General features: G+C 36.6%; 1 protein-coding gene across 1 annotated transcript in view; it reads left to right on the top strand.

Moving 5' to 3' along the window:
- SKAP2 (src kinase associated phosphoprotein 2) overlaps positions 1-27,176 on the top strand; it is a gene marked incomplete at its 5' end in the record, with an annotated part of 47,638 nt that overhangs the window by 6,023 nt on the left and 14,439 nt on the right. Inside the window, 4 exons of the mRNA XM_010183015.1 lie at positions 3,339-3,463; positions 4,367-4,430; positions 4,795-4,899; positions 25,197-25,265. Of these exons, the coding sequence (XP_010181317.1) occupies positions 3,339-3,463; positions 4,367-4,430; positions 4,795-4,899; positions 25,197-25,265 (363 nt within the window). The remainder of the gene's footprint in view (positions 1-3,338; positions 3,464-4,366; positions 4,431-4,794; positions 4,900-25,196; positions 25,266-27,176) is intronic.

Raw genomic sequence — 27,176 nt, 5'->3', positions numbered from 1 at the left:
CTGCTGCAAAATGATCTACACAGACCCAGATTTATTTTTCTGATATGTGCCTGATATGGGAAGAAGAGTTGGAGGAGATGAAAGCAAAGAACAGCTTATTCAGAAGTGAGATTTGACTTAATTGTGGAACAACTTATGTTCATGATGTTCATGATCCTTTTAGATTTTACAAGACTGGTAGTATTAAACTTTTTGCAATTCTGTTCTGTGTTGTTCTGGGACAATTGCAAAGCCCTGTCTTGAGAAAATAAGAGGCAGCAAGAATGTCATTGTTCTTCAGAGAAGTGTGTTCCATCCGCATGTTTCTCCCTAGTTCCTCCTAAATATGCTGTCGTATTCCTGCCTAGGGAAAACTGTGGTTCTGATTTGGGGATTCAAAATGAAAGTGAAATCTCTGTAATGTAAATGCACTTCCTGAAGTTACTTTTAAGGCTCTGCCATAAAAAATGTCTATGTCTAATTTTAAGTCTCCAAGTAAAATCTTTAAGTCTTCAAAGTTTTAAACTGTTTAACTCTCCCTAAAGCACAGTCTCCAGAAAATATTTCTGATATAAACAACATAACTCTGAATGTGAAAGTTTCCAAAAGTCACTGTGAGACTAGCTTCACACAGCATCTTTAAACTGAAGCCCAATTCTGTCTACACACCTATTTAGCTATGAGACTTTACCAATAGATGTAGTCGAGATGATCGCTGAGTCTGATGATCACAAGATGGCCCTGCCTTCAAGCGTGCACCTGGCTACTGTGCCTGGCCAAACAGCTACTGTGGGTCATGGTTTGCTCCATGGTGATCAGGTGATGGGATTGCTCTCCAGTCCTGCCTGTAAAGGTGTATTCTGCAAAAACAGCTGGGATTTGTAGACCTCCATTGCTTGTCACCATCAGAGCATGCGGCTGAGCTGTAGCTGACCTGTGTCCTGCCACTCTGTATTTGTGGAGCCATTTCTCAGGACATACTAGGTCTTATCTCTGGCTTGCCGCCACAGGGAGTGTGAATGCATACTGAGAGTCTTTTGACTTTAATGGGTTCTGGATCAGGGCTTACAGTCCTGATCTGAAGTGTCTCACAGTCCTAAAATTTCCTCATGATCAATACCTTCAGCATATGTGTAATGCTACACTGGACTTTAATCAGACATACTTCAGTGCACAGACAATTAGAAACAAAAGTAGCAGTAGTCTGTTGCTATAAAGGTTAGTGAAAGAATTTAATAGCAAAGAATATTTTTTTTGATGGTGCACACAGGTAATTTTCATTAATGCTGGAATGGTGTGTTCAGAGAGATAAGACAAAGATAGTATAAAAAATAAAACAATGAAGTGCAATATGGACACCATGCACTGTGTTCCCCTTTCAGTGCAAAATACAGCATCTTTGTGTTTTAACTGTAATGCTTTTTGAAAGAATGAGTACCAGTACAGAGATGATCTGAGATTAGCTCTGTAAGACTGTATTACCATAAAAGGGATCATCCGTGGCACAGAGAAGCAGTCTCAGAAATAATCCAAGAGACTAAATTTGAATACTTGCCTCATTTTTATCTTGACAAAATGTTTTTACCTTTTGAACCTGATGTGTGTTTATTCTGTCTGCGTGCTCCTATCGTCTTGGATTTTGATAAACCTCCAGAATGGGAGAGTGAGAAATTAATGTGTTTCACTTCATCTTCTCCCTGAGGTCACTAGTGAGGGAACAATAAAATTTCTAGGCAGAAATTAATTTCATTAAAAGAGGGTCAAGTTAACCTATTGCAAGTTATTATTTCTAGTATCTGCCTTGGTGTGATTCTGCGATTTTTGCATCTGTGTGCTGCTTGATACATGGGTGGAGGATGGAGCAAATATATAATGTTAGTACTGAATCATTAGTAATTAAGGCATAATAAAACTTACTCTCAGAGAAGGGACTAGAAGATGAAATAGAACAGTGCCCTGAATTTTCTCATATAATTGTGTTATTTGGTATTTATTTACCCTGAGTGAGAGTTCTTAAAAAGGTGGAAAGACAAAGAATTTGTGTCTATGTGCATGTAAGATTACTAGCAAGAGTATTTGTATGGTGACTGCACTTACATTCATTGATGTTCATGTTGTTGTGTTAGCCAATCTTTGCCCTCAGGAGTGGAAAAAAGACTTGCTTTCCTACTAAATTTCCAGAAAGATGACAAAATTACATTGAAAACTGTAGTTTTTGCTGTTTTATCTACAGTAGAATTTTTCTCCTTTTGTTGACAAACATAGCAACGGATGCTCAGTTTTCACCTAAACTCTGTTCAGCAATACTTAAAGTAGTTTTGCTGTTGTGCCTGATGTTTATTATTATTGAATGCTTTTCTCTACTTTGGAAAAAACCCCACACTTATTGGCATTTTCTCTCATTTGCAACTGCACTTTGTTCTTTATTTGCCTGAGCAAAATGTGATGATGATGCTTATCTTTACTTGAATGCTGCACTGTGATCTACAGAAATTGCAAAACTGAATTACTTGTACTTTTTCAGTTTGCTTTTAATATTCACCTAAACATGCCAGAGCACATAAAATCAGATGTAGGGTTTGGTCTGAAGAGCTCAGAAGGAGCTCACGGGTGCTGCTTGCCCATCATGCAGTATATTTAAACTCAGGCCTGTTCTAAGTGATACTTTTATAAACCAGAACCTTTGAAAAGTAGAATTGTCTTTGAAACAACCACATGGCTCTACATCATAAACTGTGGTAGGGCTCAGTACTTTTATTAGCTAATTAAACATTTGCTGTGTTGAGAGAAATGCTTTTGGAACACACACCTGAATTTGTAACAAAATTCATTCTGTATTTCTGCCATGTGGAAAGGAGGCCCATCTGGGAGCGGATGCGAGAATGTGAAAAGAAGCTTTTCCAATTGCTTAAAAAGGAGTTTGAAGTCTATTTTTGAGCGAAGTGGTTAGTTTAGGAGGGAGCTCAGCAAGTTCTGAGCTAGACAGGTTTTCCCATTGGTTTACTGAACCTGAAAGAGACACTGATTTATAGGAAACGTGTCTTGCAAGTTCCAGTTCTTGGCTCTCCCTAGATACAAGTGTCATAACATGCACTTCTTACTGAATAAGACCACCATCTGCAAACTTCCCCCTATGGAATTCCTTAGACGTCCTACAGAAAATTGTTCTTTTGTGTGTATCTTCCCTTAAAATAAAGCTTTATCTCCAGAAGCATCACTTAATCATTTCGCTAAAATCCTCCCTGTTCTTTGTAAAATTCATGAAATAGAAAACAAAATCTGAATAAGCGATAACCTGCTGAGCCACTTACATTCACTGTTGTAAATAAAGCTCTAACTTTGTTTTTTATCTTCAACAGACAAACAACAGAAAGGTGAATTTGCCTTAGAGGGCTACACCATCAGAATGAATAATAGCCTTCGGAAAGATGCAAAGAAAGATTGCTGTTTTGAAATCTCTGCTCCTGATAAGCGCATTTATCAGGTTGGACTTTTTTATGTTGACTTGGAATTAAATTGATAAAGCCGTTATAATTCCAGTTACTGAATTAACATTTCAGTAAAACAACTTTCACTGACATCTTAATGGAAAAAGGAAACCACCGCTTGCTTATATTGTATATTCATGTATTAGGCAAAAAAATCTGATTTAAAATATGTATGTGTATGTTCAAATATTATCTTTTTGGACAAGAGCAAGGAAATCTATCATCTTTATCTATTGGTCATTTCAATGTTAGCATTTTAATATCTATTGTATAGTATGTCTGCATGATTTCTTGGGTGAATTAAATAGCAATAAAAAAGTTAGAATATATATCAGTGTTAAATACATATTGTGTTGGTCATGGCTTTGCAAAGAAAATCTACGTAAAGGAACATATCAGCTGTGCAATTCAGAGATCTATCAGCTAGACATCAATATTGAATGTAAGTTTAATAAGTTTTAAATATCTGAGATTGCAGTTGAAAGCCAGTTAATTAAGCTGTCAGGTAGTGTGTTGGAGTCTGACAAGAACATTTTTAAGAAAACTGTACCCAGCAGTCTAAAGAAATTCATGGGTGTCTTCTAATTGTCAAGGGCAAATTTTGTTCATCAGTTCTGGCTTTGACATTGATGAAGAGAAGCAGCTTTTTTCTGCACAGCTGCCAGCTGCTGATCAGAGTTTCAAATCCATCATCCTCTCCTTCAATTACGTAAATTTGTCAAAATTAGCTGTACATTATAAGAAGCATCCTTGCAAGAAAAGTACCAGAAGACATGAAAAGAATTACTAATCGTTTCTTGAGGAAGTGAGAATGCTACAGTCCCTATTTTTTATTGCTAATGAAATTGTAGTCGTGTTTTTGTCATTACTGCTAGTAGTTATTAATAAATGTTTAATAGTTTACAGCTGCCACTCCCAAAGAAGCAGAGGAATGGGTACAGCAAGTCAAATTTGTAATTCAAGGTAAGCCAGCCAGAAGAGCAGTAGCCTTTATTGCCAATACTGTTTAGTTATGGTAGTTCTGTCCATTAACGTATCTGTCACGTTTGTATATGTAGTATTCCCACTTGTCCAATTTTTGAGTAGCAAGACCTAGTTCTCAATCATATTGTAGCTTTTATATGACTTTTCTCCTTTTGCAAGGTTTCAGCTTTTCTCCAGGAATACTATTTAGCTTCAAAGCTCTCCCTTATGAACGTTATAAGAACATAAGCAGAATATACTGTAAACACCAGGTCCTAGAAGAATTGTGTTTTCATTTTGCATAAATTTCTGCTTAGGTATTGTTTACTAGTAAATATTAACTTTTTAAACTGCTGTTATATAGATATGGAATCTAATACCATTCCTGAGGAGGAGGAAGAGGAGTATGATGATGTTGGACAAGTGAGCAGTGAACCAATAGATGATAGCATTTATGAAGAAGTTAAAGGTATTGTTGAAATTTTTTACTTTCTGAATTCTAATGGTTTTGTCTTCTCTGCTTCTAGTTTGATAACTCTGGATGGCTAGAAGCAAGTGAGTAAAGTAACCCAATGAATAAGATACTTTCAGATCTTAAGTTTTGCTATGACATTGTAAAAAGAACATGTCTTCAACCAGGTCTAAGTGAGAAGAGTTCAGTTTTCTTTAGCAGGGTCATCAAAATAGTGCAGAATGTGTAAAAGTGATCTCAGGGGACTTTCGGCTCATTAACATTCTCTAGCACACATTTTTTTTTAATTAAAAAATTGTCTTGCTTTACAGCTTTTTCCACTAGCTTCCCCATCATTTTTTTCTTTATTCATTTTGGCATTTGTGTTAAGCAAAAGTTTGCTTTTGCATATCGCTCCATATGTTATCAGCTGCTGCCTAATACATGATATTATAATCCTGCAAGAAAGCGATGTGTTGGTTTGAAAGGGCTCTGGAGATGAACTGTAAATAAAGCAACATGAGTATTGACATTGGTTTGTTTCGTCTCTTTGAATATGACTATGATTATAAAAACCTTTTTACTGTGGGCTTTTTGGTGTGGTCAAATGATTATGCCTCTAGATGTGCAAAATGTTGAAGTGTATCTATCAGATAGCAAACCAAATGAAAAAGAGCTTGGCAAAAGCTCTTAGAGTTGATTATAGACATTCAAGTAGGAGAAAGGTGGTCGTTCTTGATTATATTTTAAGAAGCTATGAAAAAAATACCAATTTTTCAGTTACCATTAGGAAACAAATGATATTTTAAAGTGATATGACAATTAATAATCACTTCACATGAAATAATGTTCTGCACCCCTTGCTGTTTAGGGCAGTGCAATTATCGGCAATAACTTGAGAGGGAAAAGTAGTTGTGTCATGTGATGCTAACTTCTTGTGTCTGTTAGGTTGAATACTCTGACCATTGGAGAAAAGAACATTTTATAGTATGCCTTGGTTTTCATTTTAAGGTCATTTCAGTGAACGAAGGGAGCAGAAAATATGAGTTATTGGTGAAAATTATTATAATAAAATTGTAGCAGCACTAATTTTTTTTAAAAGCGGGTTTTTGGTTCCATTTCTTTGAATTATACCTAGACTACTTCAGTGCAGAATACACATTGTGCTGAAATGGGGCGCAGTGTGTCATGCATGCTGAAAAACTCTTCTGCAGTGAATATAAAAACTATACCACAGGGCTTAATCTTATAGCTAGAAGATCAAGCCAAACATTATTGCAGTGCATTTTGGATCCTCAGACTGTTACAGAAGATGATCTTGTATGCTTGCTTATGTTTTTGTTAAAGAAGCTCTAGATGTCTCCAGGGATAAATTACTCTTTTCTGAGCTTTACTTATCTTACCTGTTCATTTGAATCTCAAACAGTAAGTAGATCTGGCTCAGTAACACATACAATATTGGTAGAGGGCCAATAGTCAATATATGCTTTGAGTTCTTTGCTTTGAGCTCTGTTCTCATAGAATTGCTGCCTTGGTATGATACTGCAAGAATTTAGAGTGTTTTCCCTTATATATCCCATCTTTACGTCAGTTTTCCAGGAACTCTTGTCTCCTAATATGGCTAATAAATCTGAAATGTAACAGAACAGCTGTCACAAAGAAAGGATAGCACTTCTGTTATTCAAGAAATCTGGTTACAGTTTTTAGTTAAATGAATTTCTTTCTCCATGATCTTGGAGTGGTGCTTCATTTTCATGTTATCAAGCAGGGATTGTCTGTCTTTATCTCATACTTTCTCCATCTTGTCTATTTGAAATGTAAACTTTTAAGGAAGGACCGTCTTACCTTGTACAGCTTTTAACTTTCACTGTGACATGTTGGCATAACTAAGTAAAAATAAAGCATACATTTGCAATAGATTTTAAGTGATTAAAGCGTTTTTGTCTCCTCTATCAGTGTGCTTTAATAGTCATTTGCTTAAACAGAATTAAAAATTTACGGCTCTTACGCCTTAGAGCAGTCCATTTCTTAATCCACAGCATATTGAAGCGTATTAGGTAAAATGCTAGTTGACAAACCTCACAGGAGTAGGCATCATTTAGTTCTTGAATAGCTGTTCATCTAAACTTGGTGCTTAAAGAGCATACTCCAGTTTGGTCTCATCTGCCTTAATTAGGCCTGATTGGTTGCATTTAATTCCAGTTGGCTGTCCTTTCTATTTTCCCAGGTAAGTGAATGTCTCTTTCTTCCTTTCATGGTCAAAGGGTGGAGCTTCATTATCCTTGCTGTTACCTGACTTTAGATAACAAGTAAGGAATTAAGAATGCCTGCTAAGAGAACTTAAAAAAAAAGAAATTATTCGTACAGCCCCAAAGCTATGCTGAGCTCTGGAATGCGGAAGGCAAATATGCTAGATCACTGTGAAGAGGGAGAGGAAATTAATCTTCACTTTGTTTTTATCCTCAAAGTATCTTCATATTAGAGGCTTCTGATCCTGTTTCTGCAGACCCAGTAGCTTTATAAATAGAAAATTTCATGTATACAGCTCATTGTACCTTGTTATTTATTTGGCTATAATTTGCAGTTTCTCAAGTAAGAATATTTTGCATTTCTGTTGTCTGCCAGTGTTTTTAATATCAGCATTTCAGAAGCAAATTAAACCAGTTCATTATGCAGTTCATTTGGTAATATTTGGTTTGGTATTTGAACATGGTGTTTGAATTAAAAAGAGGATATGAAAATTTTTGCACAGTTTTGAAAATCAGGAATTTTCGAGAACTGTTGCAGTAATCAGGACTGACCGATGCTGCACGCTGTAGCTATCTCATTGCTTAGCAATTTTTTTCCGCCACTTGTGGCAGGAGACAGTGTAGATTAATTTTCCAGGCAGGAGCTGGATCACTTCAAACCAGTATCCAGAATGGTAGCAGACTATTAGCCTATTCAAAGCATACATTTCAGTGGCATTCAGATTGTACTGTCTGCTGGCAGGAGGGGTGAGTTGATAGTTGGAGGGGGTACAAAGAAAGATGGTAAATTTAATCTTTTGATCTGTTAAGTCACTTTCTTCTTTAATAGCATGTACAAATTCATGCTTACCATAGAAGCATCGTTTTCCTGGTTCTCAGTATTAGTCAGAATTTTACTGTGATTATTCAGCTGGAGTAAAAAATGTCAGAACTGCCAAAGATTTCCCAACTTGTAAAATCTTCCTTGCAAGATTCTTCAGGAAAAGAAAGCTTTATACTGTCTTCATCGAACCAAGCCTCTGTGCTTTTTGGGGTTTGTGAGTGGATGTGCGTGTGTGTGTGTGTTTTATTTCTTTCTTTTTTTTTTTTTTAAATAAAAACATGGAGGAAAACTTGGTTAAGCAAAATTAAGAATATTGTCAATAAAGGCCCATTTTTGCTTAGTTAGCTATTTATTTTCTACCTTAGTACATGCTATAGAATTTTGCAGTCCACAGCTGGGTATTATAATCAGTAACAGAAATAACTTCTAAAACTGTTGTATGAAATAAATGTGTGTGTGTGGAGAGCTACCTAGATGCATAGAATTTCTAGCTTAGTGGTGTTTTAAGCAATGGAATTGTCCTTGTTAGAAGAGAGAACATTTGCCAGCTTTAAAGATGTTGACATCTGTAACAACCCTTGAAGACCAAATTTATTTATTAACTCAGGGTTTCAGGGACATAATTAATAAGGGCCTTCAATATTGTCTTCTGTGGTTTCCCATGTGTATAGAGCCCATACCCAAAACTGCAATGCTAACTACTGCCTACCACCTTGATCCTTTCTACAACCTCAACTCAGTTTGTGTACTGTCTATAACACTCTTGCATAATAGGAAAAAAGAGCTGTTAATCTAATCTAACACTTTAATTTTCAATCTTGAGTTGTCTTTTTTCTTCTGTTCTTTTTCTGCTCACAGACTTGCATTATAGGAGCAGTTTCCATGGTGTAGAGTATAATTTCCATTAAAATTATTCTAAAGATAAGGTATGATTCTTTGGTGGTGCTTAGTTAGTGCATGGAGATAAAAAGCTGCCCTTATGGATTAGGTAGGATTGGAAATCTCAAAGCAATGTGATGTGACACAAGGCTGGCATTGCTGGCTTTGTGCCATCTCTTCTCAGCCTGCCCATGGCATAGAAAACTTTTGAGTGAGAGAGAGGTAAGGATGGTGAAATTCAGTGCTGTGATGATCTCTACTCAGGAGAACTGCTGTGGAGAACTAATCCAGCCAATACAACTTGCATCAGTTCTTAGTTTGCTGAAAATTAAGTTTGAGGATTTATTCAATCTCTGATTGGGCCAAGGATCATAAGAATTAAAAGCTTGCTTTTGACTTTTGATTTCTGCTGTCAGTTTGGTCAAGCCCAAGTATCTGGCCAATAATTCTGTTTTGCAGTGTAGTTGGAAGCTTAGCTGGGGAAACTCTGTAACTAAGGCAAAGTTCAGGGAAAGGTAAGTAATCTCTTAAGTTTTATGCAGTAGGAAGTGTGCTATGCAAAAAAACACTTCCAAATTTGTTTGTTTTAAACAAAGTCTTTAGTTTTAAAATTATGTTGATAGTGTTTCAGAACTTATTTCTGACATTGAGTTTGAAGATAGGGAATAATCATCCTGTCTCTCTACCTTATGGTTATCTCTTTAAGCAGCTTTGTTGCTTTAATTTTTTCTAACAGTTAGGCAGCATAACTTAATACCATCCTCATCCTCTCTAATTGCTGGATTGCTTGAGCTTTGAAGAAGCAAATTGTTTTTATGATGTTGTACCCTTTTTCATGAGCAGGGTGGAAGAACGTGATCTCTGATCTACCTCTTCTTGGGAAGAAGAAAGCAATGATTATGTAGTGGAGTTTGAGTGTAAGTTTGATCTGTCACTCATAAACACCGACTCATAGCAAATATTTGTGTTCTCAAAATGTAGTGTCAGATGTATTGACTTTTTGGCACTAGAAGTGAAGATTTCACAGCAATGTGTTAATGAAAATGCTTTCTAAGGAGACCTTTGCTTATTTTAGAGTTTTCAGTATGTCACAGTCAGGGTCCACGGGCCCAACATAGCATTTGATGTCAAGCAGTCCCAGTTACAGATTACACAGAATCACAGAACGTTAGGGATTGGAAGGGACCTCAAAAGATCATCTAGTCCAATCCCCCTGCCGGAGCAGGAACACCTAGATGAGGTTGCACAGGAAGGCGTCCAGGCGGGTTTTGAATGTCTCCAGAGAACGAGACTCCGCAAACTCTGGGCAGCCTGTTCCAGTGCTCTGTCACCCTCACTGAGAAGAAGTTTCTTCTCCAATTGAAGTGGAACCTCCTGTGTTCCAGCTTGTGCCCATTACCCCTTGTAAGTAAACTGTGAGTTGGTCATAGTAAACCAGGGCAGTAGGTTTAAGTTAGCAGAGACACAGGTGGTTTTGGAATCTGAGACATTACCTGTGATCATTGCTGCTAAGTCAGTATATTGCATATCCTGGTATATTGTCCAAATTCCTCCCAGCATTTGTTTGCCTTAAGTAGTTAGGGAATTCTTAACTTCTTGTCCACAGAAGTTGTATATAATGCTGATGTGTTACCAATTTTTTCATTTTCTACAGAAACAAGTCTAAGTGCTTTTAATTTGTAAATTAAGTGATTTCAAAGTATAAAGTGTAAGTAGGGTCTGGAATACTTGAAGCTGAAAAGACCAGATGTAAGCATTTTTAAGGACAGTACTAAAGATGTGTTTCCAAAGTAATTACTGAAAGCATTTTCAATAATTTCCATTAAAACATCTTTCAGATTTAAGAACACAGCAAAGGACTTTTTTCCTTTAAAAGTAGTGAGGATAGTTTTTTCTTCAAAACCATTTTTTCAAAGATTGGATCTCAGTGTTGTTAAGAAATTAGTATTTTTTTGCTTGTTTAGCCATTGCGTTATTTTTATATATGGAGTATTTTTGCCCATAATACCTTGCTGATAGGTGAAGTACCAGAATAAGGAGAAGGGGGTCCTACGGTGCTTGCTCAGTTTCCTGTAAATTGAAGGTAATTACAGTAATACAAGAGCAGTGAAAAGCGGTTATAAACTGCCTTTTGGTGTCAGGGAATAGTAAAGATTTATTTTTTTTTTCTGTCCAAGATGTGTGGTTTTGTTGTCTTGATCATTGGGATTTGGAATCTACTGAGTGTCTTTGATGCTATGCCAGACATGAAAAATCATTGAAAAACATTATCTTTCAACTGTATATTGCTGAATCCTAACTGCTTATGATGAAAGGGAGCTGTGTCTGAATTCTCTGTCACTCTGGTTTTGAGGCAGTATGCTTATGGGATTTATATATACCTTGGAGTGTCCTTCAGCTGTTACTAAATGCTCACAAGACATGAGTTACGAATCCAGACAGCTTTTTGTATTTAAAGATATTGCATCCAGAAGGTGGTTAGGAACTTGATATCTGGACCTCAGCTGTTGTTTGCTGCAAGAGCTTGAGCTTTATCTTCAATTAATGTAATCCTACATCTAAAGAGGGAATCTTTTCTTTCTGTTGATGTTGGATGTGTGTGATGGAAGAGGAGCTAAGACAATCTGGTGTAGCTGAAAAGAATGAGATGTCCATTGAGTGGGAAGTAGCAAGTCTGGGAGGAAAAATAAGGTTCACAGGCTCTTCTGTGTTTTTTATAAAGTGAATGTAAAGTGGTAGTCTGTGAACAACAGGTGGGCCATAGCTGTCAGGAAGCCTACTGTCTGTGACGCAATTCAACCTCTACTCCCACATCACATACACATTCACAAACATGCAACTGGGAAGGCCAATAAAAAAGGAATAATAACTGATTATTGATATTTAGTCTGATTTGCATGTGAGTATTCATATTCAGTCTGATTTGCATGTGAGGGGTTATATTAACTGATTGGACTTGGGGTGGGGTTGTCTACCAGAGTATTTATTTAGTAATATACTTCTACTGCAGAAAATTTGGTCAGCTGTGAGATTCAGAGCCTTCAATTACAATATCTACAATAAATGGAAAATCTGTGCTATTAGGTTTAGGTATTTGTTCTCCTCTCTTTGAACTGCATGCAAGACTTCATAGTTTTCAGATGTTTCAGACTTCGTATGTTTCAGAGTTTAGAAGTGGAGAAAATAGAAGTGACCTTCCTGAAGTTGTGGTCAACTGGTATAACAAATTGGAAGAGTCCATGTTGTAAAGGCTGTGTTTCTCAAAGTCTTGGGTTAGCAAAGGCTGAATTTTATTTCTGTATTTCAGAGATTTAAAAAAAAAAAATACCCTAAAGCCCAATCAGACAAAAAATATAGCCCTTCTCAAATAAACCAGGAATAGATTGTTAAATCTGCATTCTCAATTGGCATTTTGAAACATATTTGCTTTAAGTTAGAAGACATAACTTAATAATATCTAAAAAGGAAGTATTTTTAGTCATGTGTTTTTATGTTCAAAGAACTCTTTCAAAAACTAATTAGCTCACAACTCATTGAAAGGAATTTACTTATTGAAATAAGATATTTTATTGAAAGTACTGATAAATTATTTTTATACTATTTTCTGTGCACCAGCACTAAACAATGTTTGACACTATTGATTTGTAAAACCAATGTGATGTGAACAGTATGTGACAGAAGTTGTTTGTTATTAAGATATAGAATCCTGTCTCAGAAAAGCTTGTCATCCTGGCAAGACAAAATCACACAAAGTAAATTCACTTGTATCATAGGTTTTTCAATGTTGACTCTGTTGACTCTTCATGTTAAATGTGAACAAAACTTGGTTTATGCATGTGTGTTTTCAATGGGTTATGGACCCAAAGTTCATTCTTTTGAAAGCAAAGTAGTTTTCTTTGGTAGCACTATTTTTATCTAATTAAGAAGCAGTGCAGTAATTCTAATGCAAAGCATTCAGAAGAAGCATCTTGGTATGTGCAATAGTTTATTAACCATAAATTTGAGGAATTGCTGTAGTTTAACAGGTTCAAAGCAAAATGTCAATTGTATTATATATATTTATGAAAATAGAAGTGTTGGGCTTGCTCTACTGCTTGGGTATAACTGTGATGAATACTGTATAGATAGATCAAGGAACCTCTACTTTTTGAATTTGTGACAGATGACTGCATATCAGGCTATTAAAACCATTAGGTAGAGTTTTTTTGAGAAACAAGAGCAACCAGAGCTTATATGGTGCCTCAAGCTATTGCTTCTCAACTTTTCTGGTTTCCACAAGGTAGCTATTAAAGAACCATAATTTATACAACTGGATTCTCAAATAAGACCCAGTAAGGTGGGCTTTAAAGGCTGAATTAATCACTGTTACTGTAGCTACAAATCTCCTATTTGAATTTTTCAGCCTTAAGAAAGGCATCAGCATAAATCCTTCTGTATCTGTCTTTTGAGTGTGTTTTTTAGCTGCTACTTACTTTCCTTCCCACTCTCCTTAAAATGGAGAAAGTAGCCAAACTAAATTCAAACTAATTAATCAGACCTTAATGAATTTTGCTGGCTATATGCATATATACCTGATTTGCTTGTGTGTCACAGTGTACTGTGTTTGCAATGGATGTCACGTTTAGTTTACACATATACAAGGAGGGCAACATAGGAAAAGGTTCCCTGTTTCCCCATCTTGGCTGCTGCTCCCCAGGCTGGGTAGGAGTCTTTAAAAGAATTGGGTTGATTGTGGCCAGGAAAGGAAAATGGTCATCAGGGTTCAGATCCCAGACCACATAGTGGACCAGGCAGAGGGCAAGATGCAGCAGTCTGCTGTGTCCTAGAGTAGAGAGGGATGCTCCAGAGAAGTGCAGGGTGCAGGTACACAGGTACCTGCTTCAGCAGTGATGGGAAGAATGTTTTCTTAAAAAGTCAGAAGAGATTGAGGAAAGTTTTTGGCAAGTTAGGGAGATTTCGATTAGACAGCAAGGTAGGAGGAATATTTTCTCATCCAGGAAGGGGATGGTTGGCACAAGGGATATTTTTTCAGTCCTTTTTTTGAAGTCTGCTTTTTCCTAGCAGATGCTGATTTCCTTCACCTAAAAACTCTGAGTTTGTCTTCCAATGAAAACTAGTTTAAGATCTTGGTAACTTTCAATATCCAGTACCTCCATATTTGGTTTGTGGAAGGGTTTTGTCTTAGCAGGCTGCAACTATTATTCTGTCCTTAAATCCTGAAGGCAACAGTGAGTAAAACTGGGAATTAAAGGAAGGAATCTAATTTTCAAAACAAAGCACTGTCTACAGAAAAGCTTGTGGATCCTAGCGTAAGGGTTGTCCTTCGACTGTCCCAAACTATGCTCACTGAATCTATACTTGCTTCCATACCTGTCTCAAATTTATTTCTTTAAGAAGTAAGACATCTCCATTACAAAACATTGAACAGTAGTTTCAGATAATTCAATGAACAAAAGTTCAAAATGGGCACAATTTTATCATAATTTCCATGCAGGTCATAAGACCCATTTTCTGGTTAAACTGCCTAGCTCAGGCCTACAAATGGTGACTCTTGTAGTGCTATTGGGACTGTGTTGTGTTGCTGGCATGAGAGCTGGGTAATCCAAAGTACTGGCTGTGAGGGAACTGAAATAATTTGGGACTCTGGCGGCCCTGAGTTTTTCTGAGGTCCAGCTGCATGCCAATCCCACAGGAACATAGTGAGTAACCTGGGGAGCAGTTGTCATCTCCTGGTTATAAACTATTTCCAGATCCCTGATGTCCTACCTCATCTCACTGCAGTATGTGGCATGCAGGGCTAGTAAGATCTGACATCCAGAGTTACTGGTCCAACTTTGGACCTAATGTATGAGAATGGAGGAATGGGATGGTATTTGTAGAAATGAATATGGGAATGTTACCCAAAACATGGCATGTGTAAGCAGTTCACGTTGCTGCTATAATTTTCTGCTTATTTCGGATTTAACCTGATTTTTGTTTACTAGGGAATCATAACAAGAATATTTTACAATTAATTTATTTCATCATTTAAGCTGGAGAAAGGATTTAGCACAGTTGACATAATTTAATTTGATGGCATGGGCCATTAACAGTGAAAAAAGGCAGTGGTGTGGGCTTGTTACTTTTCATGAAAATACCCAAAGGGTGAAAGCTGCTGAATTTTTTCTTTGTCAATGTGCAGTTAATGATCAACACAAAGAATGCAAAAATGTCTTGATAGAATGTTTTTAAAGGAGTTATAAGAGAAGCATCTGGGAGCCAGACTTTTCTTGTGGAAACATGCCAACAACTGTATTGCATTTCCTTCCACTAAAGTGAGCTATGCTGAAATGCCTTGTCTTCTGTCCCTTTTTTGAGTAAGTTCATTTCTGAAATCAGACTATAAATTTGAATACTTTAACCCTGCAGATTATTAAAGGATATTATGTGGTTTAAACAAGATGCTTACTTTATGAATTCTATATATGTAAATATTATGTTGAGTCACATATATCATAATTAGGGGTATGCAGTTTTCAGAAATGGCTTTTAAATTTAAATATTGCTGCTGATCAATGAGTATGGGAAACTTTACTTGACATTTACAGACTTTTTTTCTGTGTAGCATATAAATTTAAGCCTGAGAAATGTAACCCCTGTACATGGTTGTCCAATAACATTGTAGTACAGAGTTACACAGTATAGATTAGTTAATTGAATATCTGATTGCTAGATGTATTTACATAGAGAACTATTTATATTTTCTATGTAGATTTTAATAGCCACCACATTTATTTAAGAAAAACATTTTAATAATAAGGTTTATAAAATGTCATGTTGAACACTTAAACTATTTACATAACTAAGAGCTATTACGGGTTGAGAGAACAAACAAATTTATTTTAGTTACAGTGAATTCACATAAATCTTTATTATGTTTATATATAAGAATGCACTTATGTGCATGCCACACATATTTAGGCAAGCAATCTCTGGCACAAATTCCTGTGAGCATACAATGCAACTACAGCATCAACTTCAAAATTATTGTTTGTTTTGTCCCTTTGCACTACTAATTTGCATTCTCTCCTGTAATTGCCATTACTTTTTGGGAAGGGGGAGAAGGGACAGAGGAGGGAGCATTTTTTGTTAATCACCTAAATAATTAGATGAGCATGTAGAAACATTAAACCCCAGAAGCTTTCCTTTGCATTGTTGAGGCCTGTTAAAAGCAGTATCTTAAAATATTTTATTCCTACTTTAAATGCTTAAGTATGGATATGGGTAAGATGCCCATTGCTTCAATTTTGCATGCCAAATTTGAGGCTTTAGGAACGTTTTTAGAAGTAGATCCAAAACTGTGCTTTTGTTGGAGACTAACATGAAACTTTACCTTCAGAGATGCTTCTATTCAGATGTGAAAGTTATCTGATCTCTTGATCAAAAAAATTTTAAATTTTAACATTTTAAAAAATGCCTAATAAAACTTAAGGAATTTGTAAGGAGCTGGATTCTGAAGTCCCTTATAAAATTTTCACCTTGTTTGATGGCCCATCAAGTAATTTTTTTGTTTTCTGAGTTTAATATATTCTGACCAGTTCTCTCAGCACATAGGATTAGACAATTCTAAGAGACATGATTTCTGAAAATAAAATTCTGAAATAGTTACTTTAATTGTAAATACAAAGTGTGAGTATAAAAATTAGAAAAGAATGAATGAATCTGTGGAAGTGGATCTCACTGTAATTTCTTTTATTCTTCATTATAATTATTGTTTGCATATCCACGATTGAACTTGCTTGTGATGACCTTTATCTTTTCTCTTGAGAAGAATTACTATTATCAGGTCTTTCTTCATGAAGAAATAAAAAGGTCAGTGCAAAACCCATCCCTTATTTCTATGCAGTGCACATTTTACTTTGGCATATTTGTATTGAATTTTATTAATAATTATTAGATCATTTTGTAAAATAATTTTAGTATTCCAAAATTAGACATTCTAAATGGTCTTTCCTGGTATGTACTTCTGCTTTTCCTGTCTTTTTCTGCCTTCTCTCCTCTCAAGCTTGGTACTGGTATACCTAAGATTTTACATACTTCTGTTCCTCCTAACCTGTCGAGTGAGCTAATTTTTTGTCTTCCTTTAAGCTTACATTGATAAAATGATAAATCTTCTGTGTCTATATTTAAGAAAAAAAAAGCAAGCAAATATAGAGAATGGAAAACTGTTGCTTTTTTTTAATTGGAGATTTTAAATTATTTGTTGTTTGGAAGACTAGTACTAGGAAGTGAACAACTAAGTTGGTTCATCTGTCACTCAAAACATTACTGAAGGTTGCTTATTTGCAAGGAGAGCTCTAAGCAGACGCTCCAAGCAGGAAGCTGAGTTTATGAAATCTTAATATATTCATAAATAAAACCAGGAATTGCCTGTACCGCTCTGGATTGTTCAGTTGTCCTAATGAATATATTTTGCTCTGTTGTTCAGGTGACCAAACATGTTTTTCCTTCCACTGTGATATTTTGCTCTTAATGCCCAAAGGGCCTCGTGAAGCCCTGGAAACAGCAACTTTCATACTGATGACCTCTGTGTTTGGTAAATGAACAAAATTTGTGGGGTCTGAAGAGGATATTGTCTTTATATGCTTTGGTTGTGACTACAGAATGGAACAAGGGCAGAGATGAAAGGATACTGGGAGAAAAAAAAAAAGATAAATAGGGAAGGTGCTAACATAGATTCACGTCTCAGCAGGTAGGGACACTAAGTAAAGCAAAGCATGCCCCTACATTTCTTGAAAACTTTATAAAATTATGCACAGTAAAGTGAGAAGACCCACTTTACAGCAGTCGCTTTGCAGTAACTGTGGACAACTTTGCCAACAATGCTCAAATTTTTCTGTTTTGTGAGAGTAACTGTTTTTCCTCCAAGGACAGAGATGTGTTCTTTGATCACTTACTCTTCATACTTTCTGCCCTAAACATTGTAAAAATTACTTTCTGCTAGAAAAAGCTTCTGTTCCTTGTTTTTTTTTTCCCCCCAGTAAACTAGTGAGTAGTCATATAGTATCTTCCTACTTCTGAAAACATGGTTTTTCTTAATCCATTGCTGTAACATAATTCATGTGGATGGGTATGTGTGTGATAATACAGGAGAACTGCAGTGTCTTTTCCACAAATATATTGAGAAAGAGACTTTTTTTTTTCTCAAGCACTTATCCAAACTTACTCATTTCTCTCTACTACTTCACTCTGTCATTATTCTTCATAGCATTAGTTACATGATCCAAACAACACTCTTCTGCACAAGAGTAGAGAACTGCAGCCTTTAAGGGTCTTTCGTATTTGTCTCTGTTGTGGCTTGACCCCAACCAGAAAGTAAGCACCACTCAGGTGCTTGATCCCCTCCCTGTCCCCAGTAGGATAGGGGAGAGAATCAGAGGGGGGGGAAAAGAAAGCTCAGGGGTTGAGATAAGAACAGTTTAATGATTGAAACAAAACTAATATTATAATAATAAAAAATTAAAAATCAATGCTAAATGAAAGCAATGAAATAGTAAAAACAAAACCAAGAAAAAAAGTGATGCAACTTCTCCCCACCCACTGACTGATGCCCAGTCAGTCCCTGAGAAGCAATCGCCTCCTAGCTATCTCCCCCCAGCTTATATACTGAGCATGATGTCTAATGGCATAGAATATAGCAGGGGGAGTATGAGAAACTGAAAAAGTCCTTGGATTAATGTAAACATTGCTTGGTAGCAACTAAAACTTCACTGTGTTATCATGTTATTCTCCACACAAATCCAAAACACAGTCTCATAATATGAAGGAAAATAACTCTATCCCAGCTAAAACCAGCACAGTCCCTAGTGGGACTGAGAATTTTTTGGTTTACTTCACTCTAGTTTAGCAAATGATGCAACTCCAAAATGCTTTTTGTTAGGAAGGAAACTTTATTTCTGCTTTTGATTTAGTCAAGCCATAACATATGCTTAGATTCACTGGGTGGTGTCACAGGAAGGTTGTTTTAAGAGAGAACATTTTTCTCCAGAAAATGGCTGTGATGTTCCAGTACTTCAATATAATTTCCTTTCCTTCTCACCTCCTTTTCCTGCAGCGTTGATCCTGAGTTAATTCATAATAAAGCCTACTGTTTTGTTCTGTGAGGACTGTGAGGAAGCTTTTCCAAGGTCTTCTCAATAGGAGGCAGTGCTCTGCTTTTAGCTGAATGTGGCTGGTTTGGTTGTTCATACTGCTTACACAGTTGAGAGTAATGATGGTGGACAGTAGCACCTTTTCAAGACTCGAGTGCAACTGAGGGAAACAAATATGCAGGATTTCTTAAGGAATTCAGGAAACCTCACATCTGGAGTCTTGGCAAGATCTGGAGAAAACCGAGTCGTTTGAGCTAATTCTGTTCTATAAAGTCATTAGCTTCAGTTGTCTCATACGTGAACTATTAAAATGCACAGATCCTTATGAACTGCTGCTGAATGGCTTGGTATGGAGTACCAAAAGAAGCCAAATGCTGTTTCCTAGAAACTTGATCTAACTTGCAGAATTGGAGCAGGGTGTTAGGCTAAGCAATTTCCACAGGTCTCTCCTATCCCAAAGTATTTAATGATTCTAACTTTTTCATTTTATACAGCCACTGTTATTTATGCAAGGTCATTGTGAGGGGGAGGGGTCAGCACATTGTCAATAGTAATAGCAGACTTCTGTTTCTGTCCACTGGTAGGACAGAGTGGTGTGTATACGGAACCTTTCTGGAATTTAAATAATGGTTGTTTTCAAAGAGCTGATTAAAACTTGTGCAAACAGTGTTAGTTGAAAGTCCTATCCAGTTTAGCTGGTAGTATACTTGAATGAAACCTTTTGCCTCCATCTTGGAATCAGACTTGGATCACATGTGTTGGAAGGAATTTGGACTAGGAACTAGGATGAGTTGATCTCAAGTAAAAGTAAAGCATCTCAGTGTGCATAATATTTTTAATTAATATGTATTTTTATATTGTTCATAACCTGGAGATCTCTTTCTATATTCTGTTGGAATAAAATTCTGCATTTTCTGTTTATAATCTCTTCTCCAAATAGCAACCAGCTTGTTTCTCACTTCTGTCACTGTCCTGGAGGCATTTTCCTTCCCAAGCCATGCTCCTCGGTACAGGCAGATGCAGCTTTAATAAAATGGTAGTCTGTCTCCCCCTCTATAGAGAATAGCACCTTCAGCAGCCTTTTCCAAGCTGTTTCATTTGTTTACAGAGTGTACCACAGTGCTACTGGGAATGCAGGGTTGAAATGTCAGGAAGTTGTGTGTAAATCTTCCAGTAATCTGTTGCGTCCAGGGCAAACTGGGGGAAAGAGACAGATATGTGGAAATACTGGAGGATTATCAAAACTAAACTGTTGCTTATTGGATTTGTAGATCTCTTCCTACAGAATGGGTGGATCTGGAGTCTAAGAAAAGACACCAGAAAGGAAAATCCTTGCCATTATAAACACACACACCAAAGCAAATAAGCCTAGGATCAACAAGGTTTTCTCGGAGCAGTTTATGAGATACCAAGCTGCTTAGGCTAAAACACCATAAGAGTTTGGATGAACTGTATAGGCATGTACAGGTGTGTATATAGTGAGAATAATGCAGAGAACCCCCTCCCCAAGGCTGGGTAGCACTGTCCTCTGGTAAGGCAGCTTGCTGGCCCTGCATAAAACCAGGTGTTAATTCTTATTCCTTTGGCCCCAGATGGTGTCTAGCTGTCACTTGACAGGTGAGAGCTCCCGCTAGCAGGTGTCAGTTTGGCCACATTATAAAAACTGTTTTGTTCTTAAATTTTGCATGTTTACTGCTCTTCTTTGGAATTCTTAAATGTTTCTCTAAACAAATAATCTTTTTTTTTTTTAAAAAAAGCCAATTCTTAAAAAAAAATTAAAAATTACATAGCTGGATTGATTTATGTTCCTTATTGGGCTAATAAACCATCTGTTGTGGGTTTAGGCCAATTCATGAAATTATAAATCTGGGAGAGAAAATTTTCTTTCCCATGATAAGCATTTGTTAATGTTTGAAAGTTCTTGTTTGCATTTCTGCAGAGTCATTATTTGGTAGCAAAAAAACAATGTGGAGGAGTAATACTCTTGGTGTTACCATGCTGTTATATCCTACTTTTTCTTGTGCAAAACAGTATAGATCCATGACATTCAGTGTCGGGAGACTTCTTCATGTACACACCTTTTTGTTTGTGTGCGTCTGTCATCTGTGCTGAGTACAATAGTAAAGACATTGTGATTTTTTTTTTTAATTTTTTTTTTAATAATACAAGCATCTTTATGTCTTACAAGATCTGTCTGTATGTTTGTCGTAGGGGGTTGGACTAGATACTTGTTAAGGTCTCTTCCAACCCAAACCATTTTGTGATTCTGTATGCTTATAACCTTCTGACACCACAGTGAGATTTCAAATGAAGATATATTAATGTGCATTAGAAGTGTGTGATTGCTGTATCACCATGAAACAGATGAAAAATCAGTTCACTGCAGTAGTTTTTATCTGAATTGATCAAAACATCTTCCAATCATTTTTCTAACAATATGTGATTGGAATAACAGCTTCACATGTTATAGAGCTCCACACTGCAGCCAAGAGGCATGTAAATACAAGCTGCTTATTTGCAAGAAGCTTCCAGATTTGCAACATGATTGCTATGGAAACCACACAATGAAAACTGTATAACCATCTGTATGATTTGGTGGATTTTGCTGCATACCTGAGCTGTTTCTGTTTACTGTTATTAAAAGTGTTGAATAGAATATATTAATCCACAAACTGGGATTAACCAAGGTATAAACTAGTATTGTGCAATGACAATGTCTGTACCAGAGGCTAGAAGACAGTAGAATACCAATTAATAATGGCATTAAATTAGAGTCTAATACAAAAATATGGTGAAGTAATGTGTAAGTAAACTCCTAAGTTTATGCATATTTATTGTGGAGACACCACATTCCATTGAAGGAATGCACTGTTCAAGCCAAACTCTTATCCATTTTATACCTAAGTGGTCTAGTTTTTTCCACCTCTCCCTTTAAGAAAAAGAAATTGGAAGAAAAAAATGGATTAATGTAAAAAAACCCTCAGCTAATGTAGAATTCATTGTTCACTTTTTAAGTTGTGTGGATGGTAGAATCATCTATGATTGAGTGATTATTTTCTTTGTTTTCTCTTCAGACTGCAAATTAAGCAAGTAAATAATTTTCAGTAGCTTTCATGGAATAACTGAAAAAAAACCCTTAACAAATATAGTTAGTCCCTTGTTGCATTGTTCACCACAAGAAGATTGTAGATTGTTTGCCATCAGAGTCTCTGAGTACCAGCAGGGTATGGAAAATAATGTGTATCTCAAGGGTTCTTTGGACCTACAACTTAGAAAGAGTTCATTGGTTTGATTAGTGTTGATTAGTCCCATTTTGACACAGTGAGATCATGAAGAAGGATATCTTTTCACTGCAGGGATAGGGACGGTGTGAAGAAGAGATACAGAGGAAACACTGTACCAGATTATGTTAAAAATCTGCATGACTCTTCTTACACAGTGTCTTAACAATACAGAAGGATTTCTACTGTATTTTTTATTTTAATATTTCATCTTTTGACTCTATTCCATGTTGCAACACAAACTTTAGTATGTTGCATCTGACTATAGCTGTAATTTCTGGGGTAACTGAGGTTGCTGTGTTTACAGGACATCTCCTGCACATAGTTACTGCTTCAGAACATAGTACCAGAAAACACTAGTAAGAACCATAGGTTCTTTTTTATCACCCTAAGCCATGTCTATTACATCTGCTCCACTGTGAACATGATTGTATTAGCAAGTAGTTTGGACCATTTGCAACAGTTCAATAAAACACAAGTTTGTGCTGGAGACCTCATCTTAACACTGTGCATGTTTCATAGGAGGTCCCCTATGGAGTTGCTTTAGTCTGGTTCCATGGACTGAATGCCCTTTAGCAGCTGGACCACATTCAGTGTGCTTCTGGAGTGCGTCTTCCAGTCTAATTGCACCTGAAAGTTTGTTCTCTCTGTGCAACTCTGTAGTGTAAAACTAAGTGTGATAAGAGGGGATTGTTGGGATCCAAACCGTTGTGCTAATATGGACAGCCTTTGTTTGAATATGGGACCTTTTCAGTATTCAAAGAACCTTGATTCAGACTTTTCCTCATCTTCAGATATGGATCTGGTTAACTCTTGCTTTTAGGAAATAAGTTTTTTCAGGAAGGAAGTGCATATGTTCTAAATTTTTCCATGAAACCACAATGCAATCTACATGTATTGAACTGTACCTTATGAAGAAATATCTTCAAATCTCCTCTGCTGTTTTACTTCTGTTGAAATAACCTCTACTAAAGTCAGTCCTTAGTTTAAGCTAGTCTGATAACCATGACAGTGATGGAGTTAAAATCCATGGTACATTCAACACATGGATTGATATAGGTCCAAACATTCTGTAACATGTCATATCAACATTTATTTGATCAATGTATAATACTCTGTGTGTTGGATGAAACGAGGTTGTTCTGGGAAAAGGAGCAATCCTAGAAAATGTGACTGATAATGGGATAATACTACCTGTGAGTGGTGTGATAGTGGTAGGGAAGCCGCAGAAGGACAGTGCCTCCTAGTGCTCCTGACAGCTCATAGGGATGTATTTTTGCCATTAAGGCTACAATTGTGAGTACTTAAAATAAACAAATGTGTGTACTTGAAAATGTGCAACAAGTGTTATGCCACGTGGGAGAATACATCTGAATGCAATAAATAGTCTAGAGTGTTTTGTGTTGTACTGCAACTTCAGATTTTCCCTGTTCTATTGTTTGGGGTTTTTTTCCTTGGCTTAAATACTGGTTTATATTCATCTCGAAAAGATTTTTAGCTGGTCAAAAGGCAGGCAGCAAAAACCTCTTGCTGGCTTAGTAGGGCAGAAGTTCAAAGCCCTTTGTAGAGTGAATCTTATTACATAATTGTAATTTTTGTAGGACTATGTATATAGGTTAGCAGCAATTATGCATACTCATTTCAACAGGTCTACTCTTGCACTTTAAACATCTGCTTTAATGTTTGCAGGAACAATCTTGTGGATAGATTAAATTTTTACAGGGCTAAAAATCCTTTGATCTGTTGATATAAAATTCACTCTTTGTCAAAGTAGATAGGCAATTACATAAATGTTGCACAATAAGGAACATTTTAAAAGCTGAGAGTTTTGTATGTGTTGCCTGTCATTAATAAAATCTCAAAATTACTTGCTGAAATGTGTGCCTTTAAAAAGAAGCATGAGTATCTGTGTAAGATGTGATGAATAGCAAAGCCAAATAGTTTAAATGTATTAAAAGTCCAGTTCTTGTTTAAGAAGTGAGTTTATCAATGTACTATTTCCTCATTCAGTACAACAGCTTTGTCAGTTTTCGTATACTATAAAGGCCAAGATAAATCTGTTTAAATCTTCTCTCTGAACCTAAAGAAAGACTGCATCTAAAAAAACCTCATTGTTTGCTCCCTTTTTTGCCTCATCAACAGAATTGTTGACTGTGAAATGTGAGGAGCAAATCTTACGTCCCTGTACTGAGTGGAGTGTGCATTTACTTAAGTGAGGGTGTGGGCATGAGAGAATTCCCTGTCTCTGCTGGACAAGGAGCACATCTTTCAAAATTGCCTGTGGGGATTTTGGAGCGTTCCAAGCCTGCTAGCCAGAAAACATGCTTCAGAGCTGATCGCTGCCAGACTTTCTCTTCTCTTGTCTCCTAAACTTGCACTAAGTTGTTTGATACAGTTTGGCTTGCTTAAAGCCGTGGTCATGTGCAGTAGGCAGGAGCACTGAATGCATGGCATCTGTAGTGGCTATGTTTCCATTGTGCAGGTGTCCAGCTAATGTGTCGGTATGACAGTACTGAAGGCAAGATGTCCTCTGCCTTCTCTGCATACTTAAGAATGTCTTAATTCTTGCATGGGCTGGTTATACTTTTTCAATCCTCTGTTTCCTTTTCTTTATCCTGGCAACAAATGTAGGTGGCAGAATAGGACCCTCATTCTAATTGTCTCAGAATGACTGAAAAACAACAGAACTGCTGCTCTGTATTACCACATTCAGAGCTGAGCAAAAAGGGAAACAGATGTTCACAGTCAAGATTGTAAAAGAAAGCTCTTGGAGTGTTTGGATGGGGGGACAGTGGGGAACCACAGAAATAACAACGTTCCAACTTCTGTACAAATACAAAATAGTAAACAGAGCTCACGATCTGGAAATGTGGCTTTCAGATTGATATGGGCTGTAATTCCTGTCAACTGAGGTGTTCCTTCAGAGTTTCATTTGCTATTATGTGTTTTGCAGAAGAACGTGTTCCTCCAAAGGCAGATGTGCCAAGAAAACTGAGCCAGGAAAAAGTTACCACTGTTTCAGGTAATTAAAATCTTTCCTCTTTATTTTGTGTATGTACTTTCTTTTTACCGTTACTTTGTTGTGTTTTCCCTTTGCTATTTTAAGATAATGTTTTTATAGCTCTGTAAAGCTGTCTTTTCCATCTGGGTATTTGATGGCAGCAAAACTGCTTAGCACCACTTAGGATGCATGAAAACCACTTGAGAAGGATTTATAAAGTAAGCCAATTTATACAAGGTATTCCTTCCTGAATTACTTTGTAATGACTCAATTAGCTTTCATTTCTGCACAAAGGAGATTTAGTTGCATAAATTAGCTTATCATCATTGAGGAAGTGTCACTGCTAAAGGACAGTTTATAGATACAACATGCAGTTGCTGTCAAATCTATAAGAATGTAATATAGACATCTGTGTATACTTTGTGCTTGAGCAGAACAGACTTCTGCCATTCAGAGACTAACAGGGGACAACAAGTTGCCCAAGGGACTGGCAATGTAGACGTCTCTGAAAAGGTCAACTTGACACAGGCTCTGACAATCGACCCAAAGCTCTGTCTTCTTTGATAAAAATCAGATAAACTTAAGACCACTAATTGATCTGCAGCCTGTTTAAATGTTGGCCATGCATATCTTCATTGCATATGATTACCACAGAAAGCAAATGAATTGGGTAAGATATGCCAGAGTCCAGTGACAGCAGCATAAAAATTGGAAAAGGACACAAATGCCCAGAAAGGCTGTGAAGGATATTCTCTCAGCTTCATCTTGGCAAACTGCCCTTGTGCTAATTATCTCTGGGACTGGAAAAATAACTGCAAACACCACGTAAAGTCACATGGCCAGACAACTTTTCTTGACAGAAAGGTATTTCCAGTTATGCTTAAAAACAAGATATATATGTGCTTCAAGGGCACAGACCTTTAGATAAACTGTTGGTGATTTGACACAGCAAGTAGAGAAGACTTGCTTCTTATCAGACATTACACCTTTTTGAGATCTGCTGCATTGTAACTGTGACCTGCACCAACATGCAATCTGGTTCTCCTTCCCCTGCCGTACATAATACACATAATTCTTTCAGGGCTGTCAAGGAAAGGGTGGGCAAGAAGAGTTCCTTTAGGAAGTAGCTCTGCAGTGCTCTTCCTGTTGCAACATGTGGAAAGGAAACAGAGGCCTGATTTCCTGACCCATACAGGAAAGCAGGAACAGGTTGCTGTGAGAAGTTTTGGGTTGCTTTTCTTGGAAAGGAAACAACAGCCAAGTCATCAAATGCTGTTAGCACTGTGCTCTGCTAAAAACATGTGTCAAACAATATGACTCATTACAGCCTTAATATTTAGTACTCATTTAGACATTACTGTAATTATGAGCGTGTTGTCATAATGGAGCGTGAGGTCAATCCAATTATGAAGTGGCCAGCAGAATTTTTTTTTTCACTAATGTAACTTCTTGAAGTTCTAATTAGTCTTACTTTTAAGAAATCAAAATCTTAACACTTTAATTTCGAAAAAAAAAATTAAACTCCTATGAGAACAGCCTTATCAGTCTTACTAGTATTTGTGTAATGTTCTTGAAAATACCATAACAGTATCATATATCAGATTAATTTCAAGCAATAATTTTCTGATCTTAGTTAGTTAACTATTTAACATTAAAATTTTGTTTGACTTTTAGGGCTGAGTTGACATGAGTATTTCTGATAGGCAGCACATCATAAATATCTAAGCTGACTTAAGGATATTTAATGATTTTCCACACAAACAGCGCATAAGTTCTTAGATTTTATTTATTGCCTAGCTTTACTAAACCTGAATTTCACAGAAAATATTCTGCAAAGTGTCTGAGAGCTCAGCCTGATAAGTGCAAAAACCAATTTTTTTCCTGCTCTTTTCTTGCCCTGACTTATCTTTGCTTCAATCAGTGTGCAGACTT

The sequence above is a fragment of the Mesitornis unicolor genome, unplaced genomic scaffold, assembly GCF_000695765.1.
Source record: "Mesitornis unicolor isolate BGI_N332 unplaced genomic scaffold, ASM69576v1 scaffold36940, whole genome shotgun sequence".
NCBI classification, from domain to species: domain Eukaryota; kingdom Metazoa; phylum Chordata; class Aves; order Mesitornithiformes; family Mesitornithidae; genus Mesitornis; species Mesitornis unicolor.
This window is presented reverse-complemented; position numbering and strand designations above follow the sequence as displayed.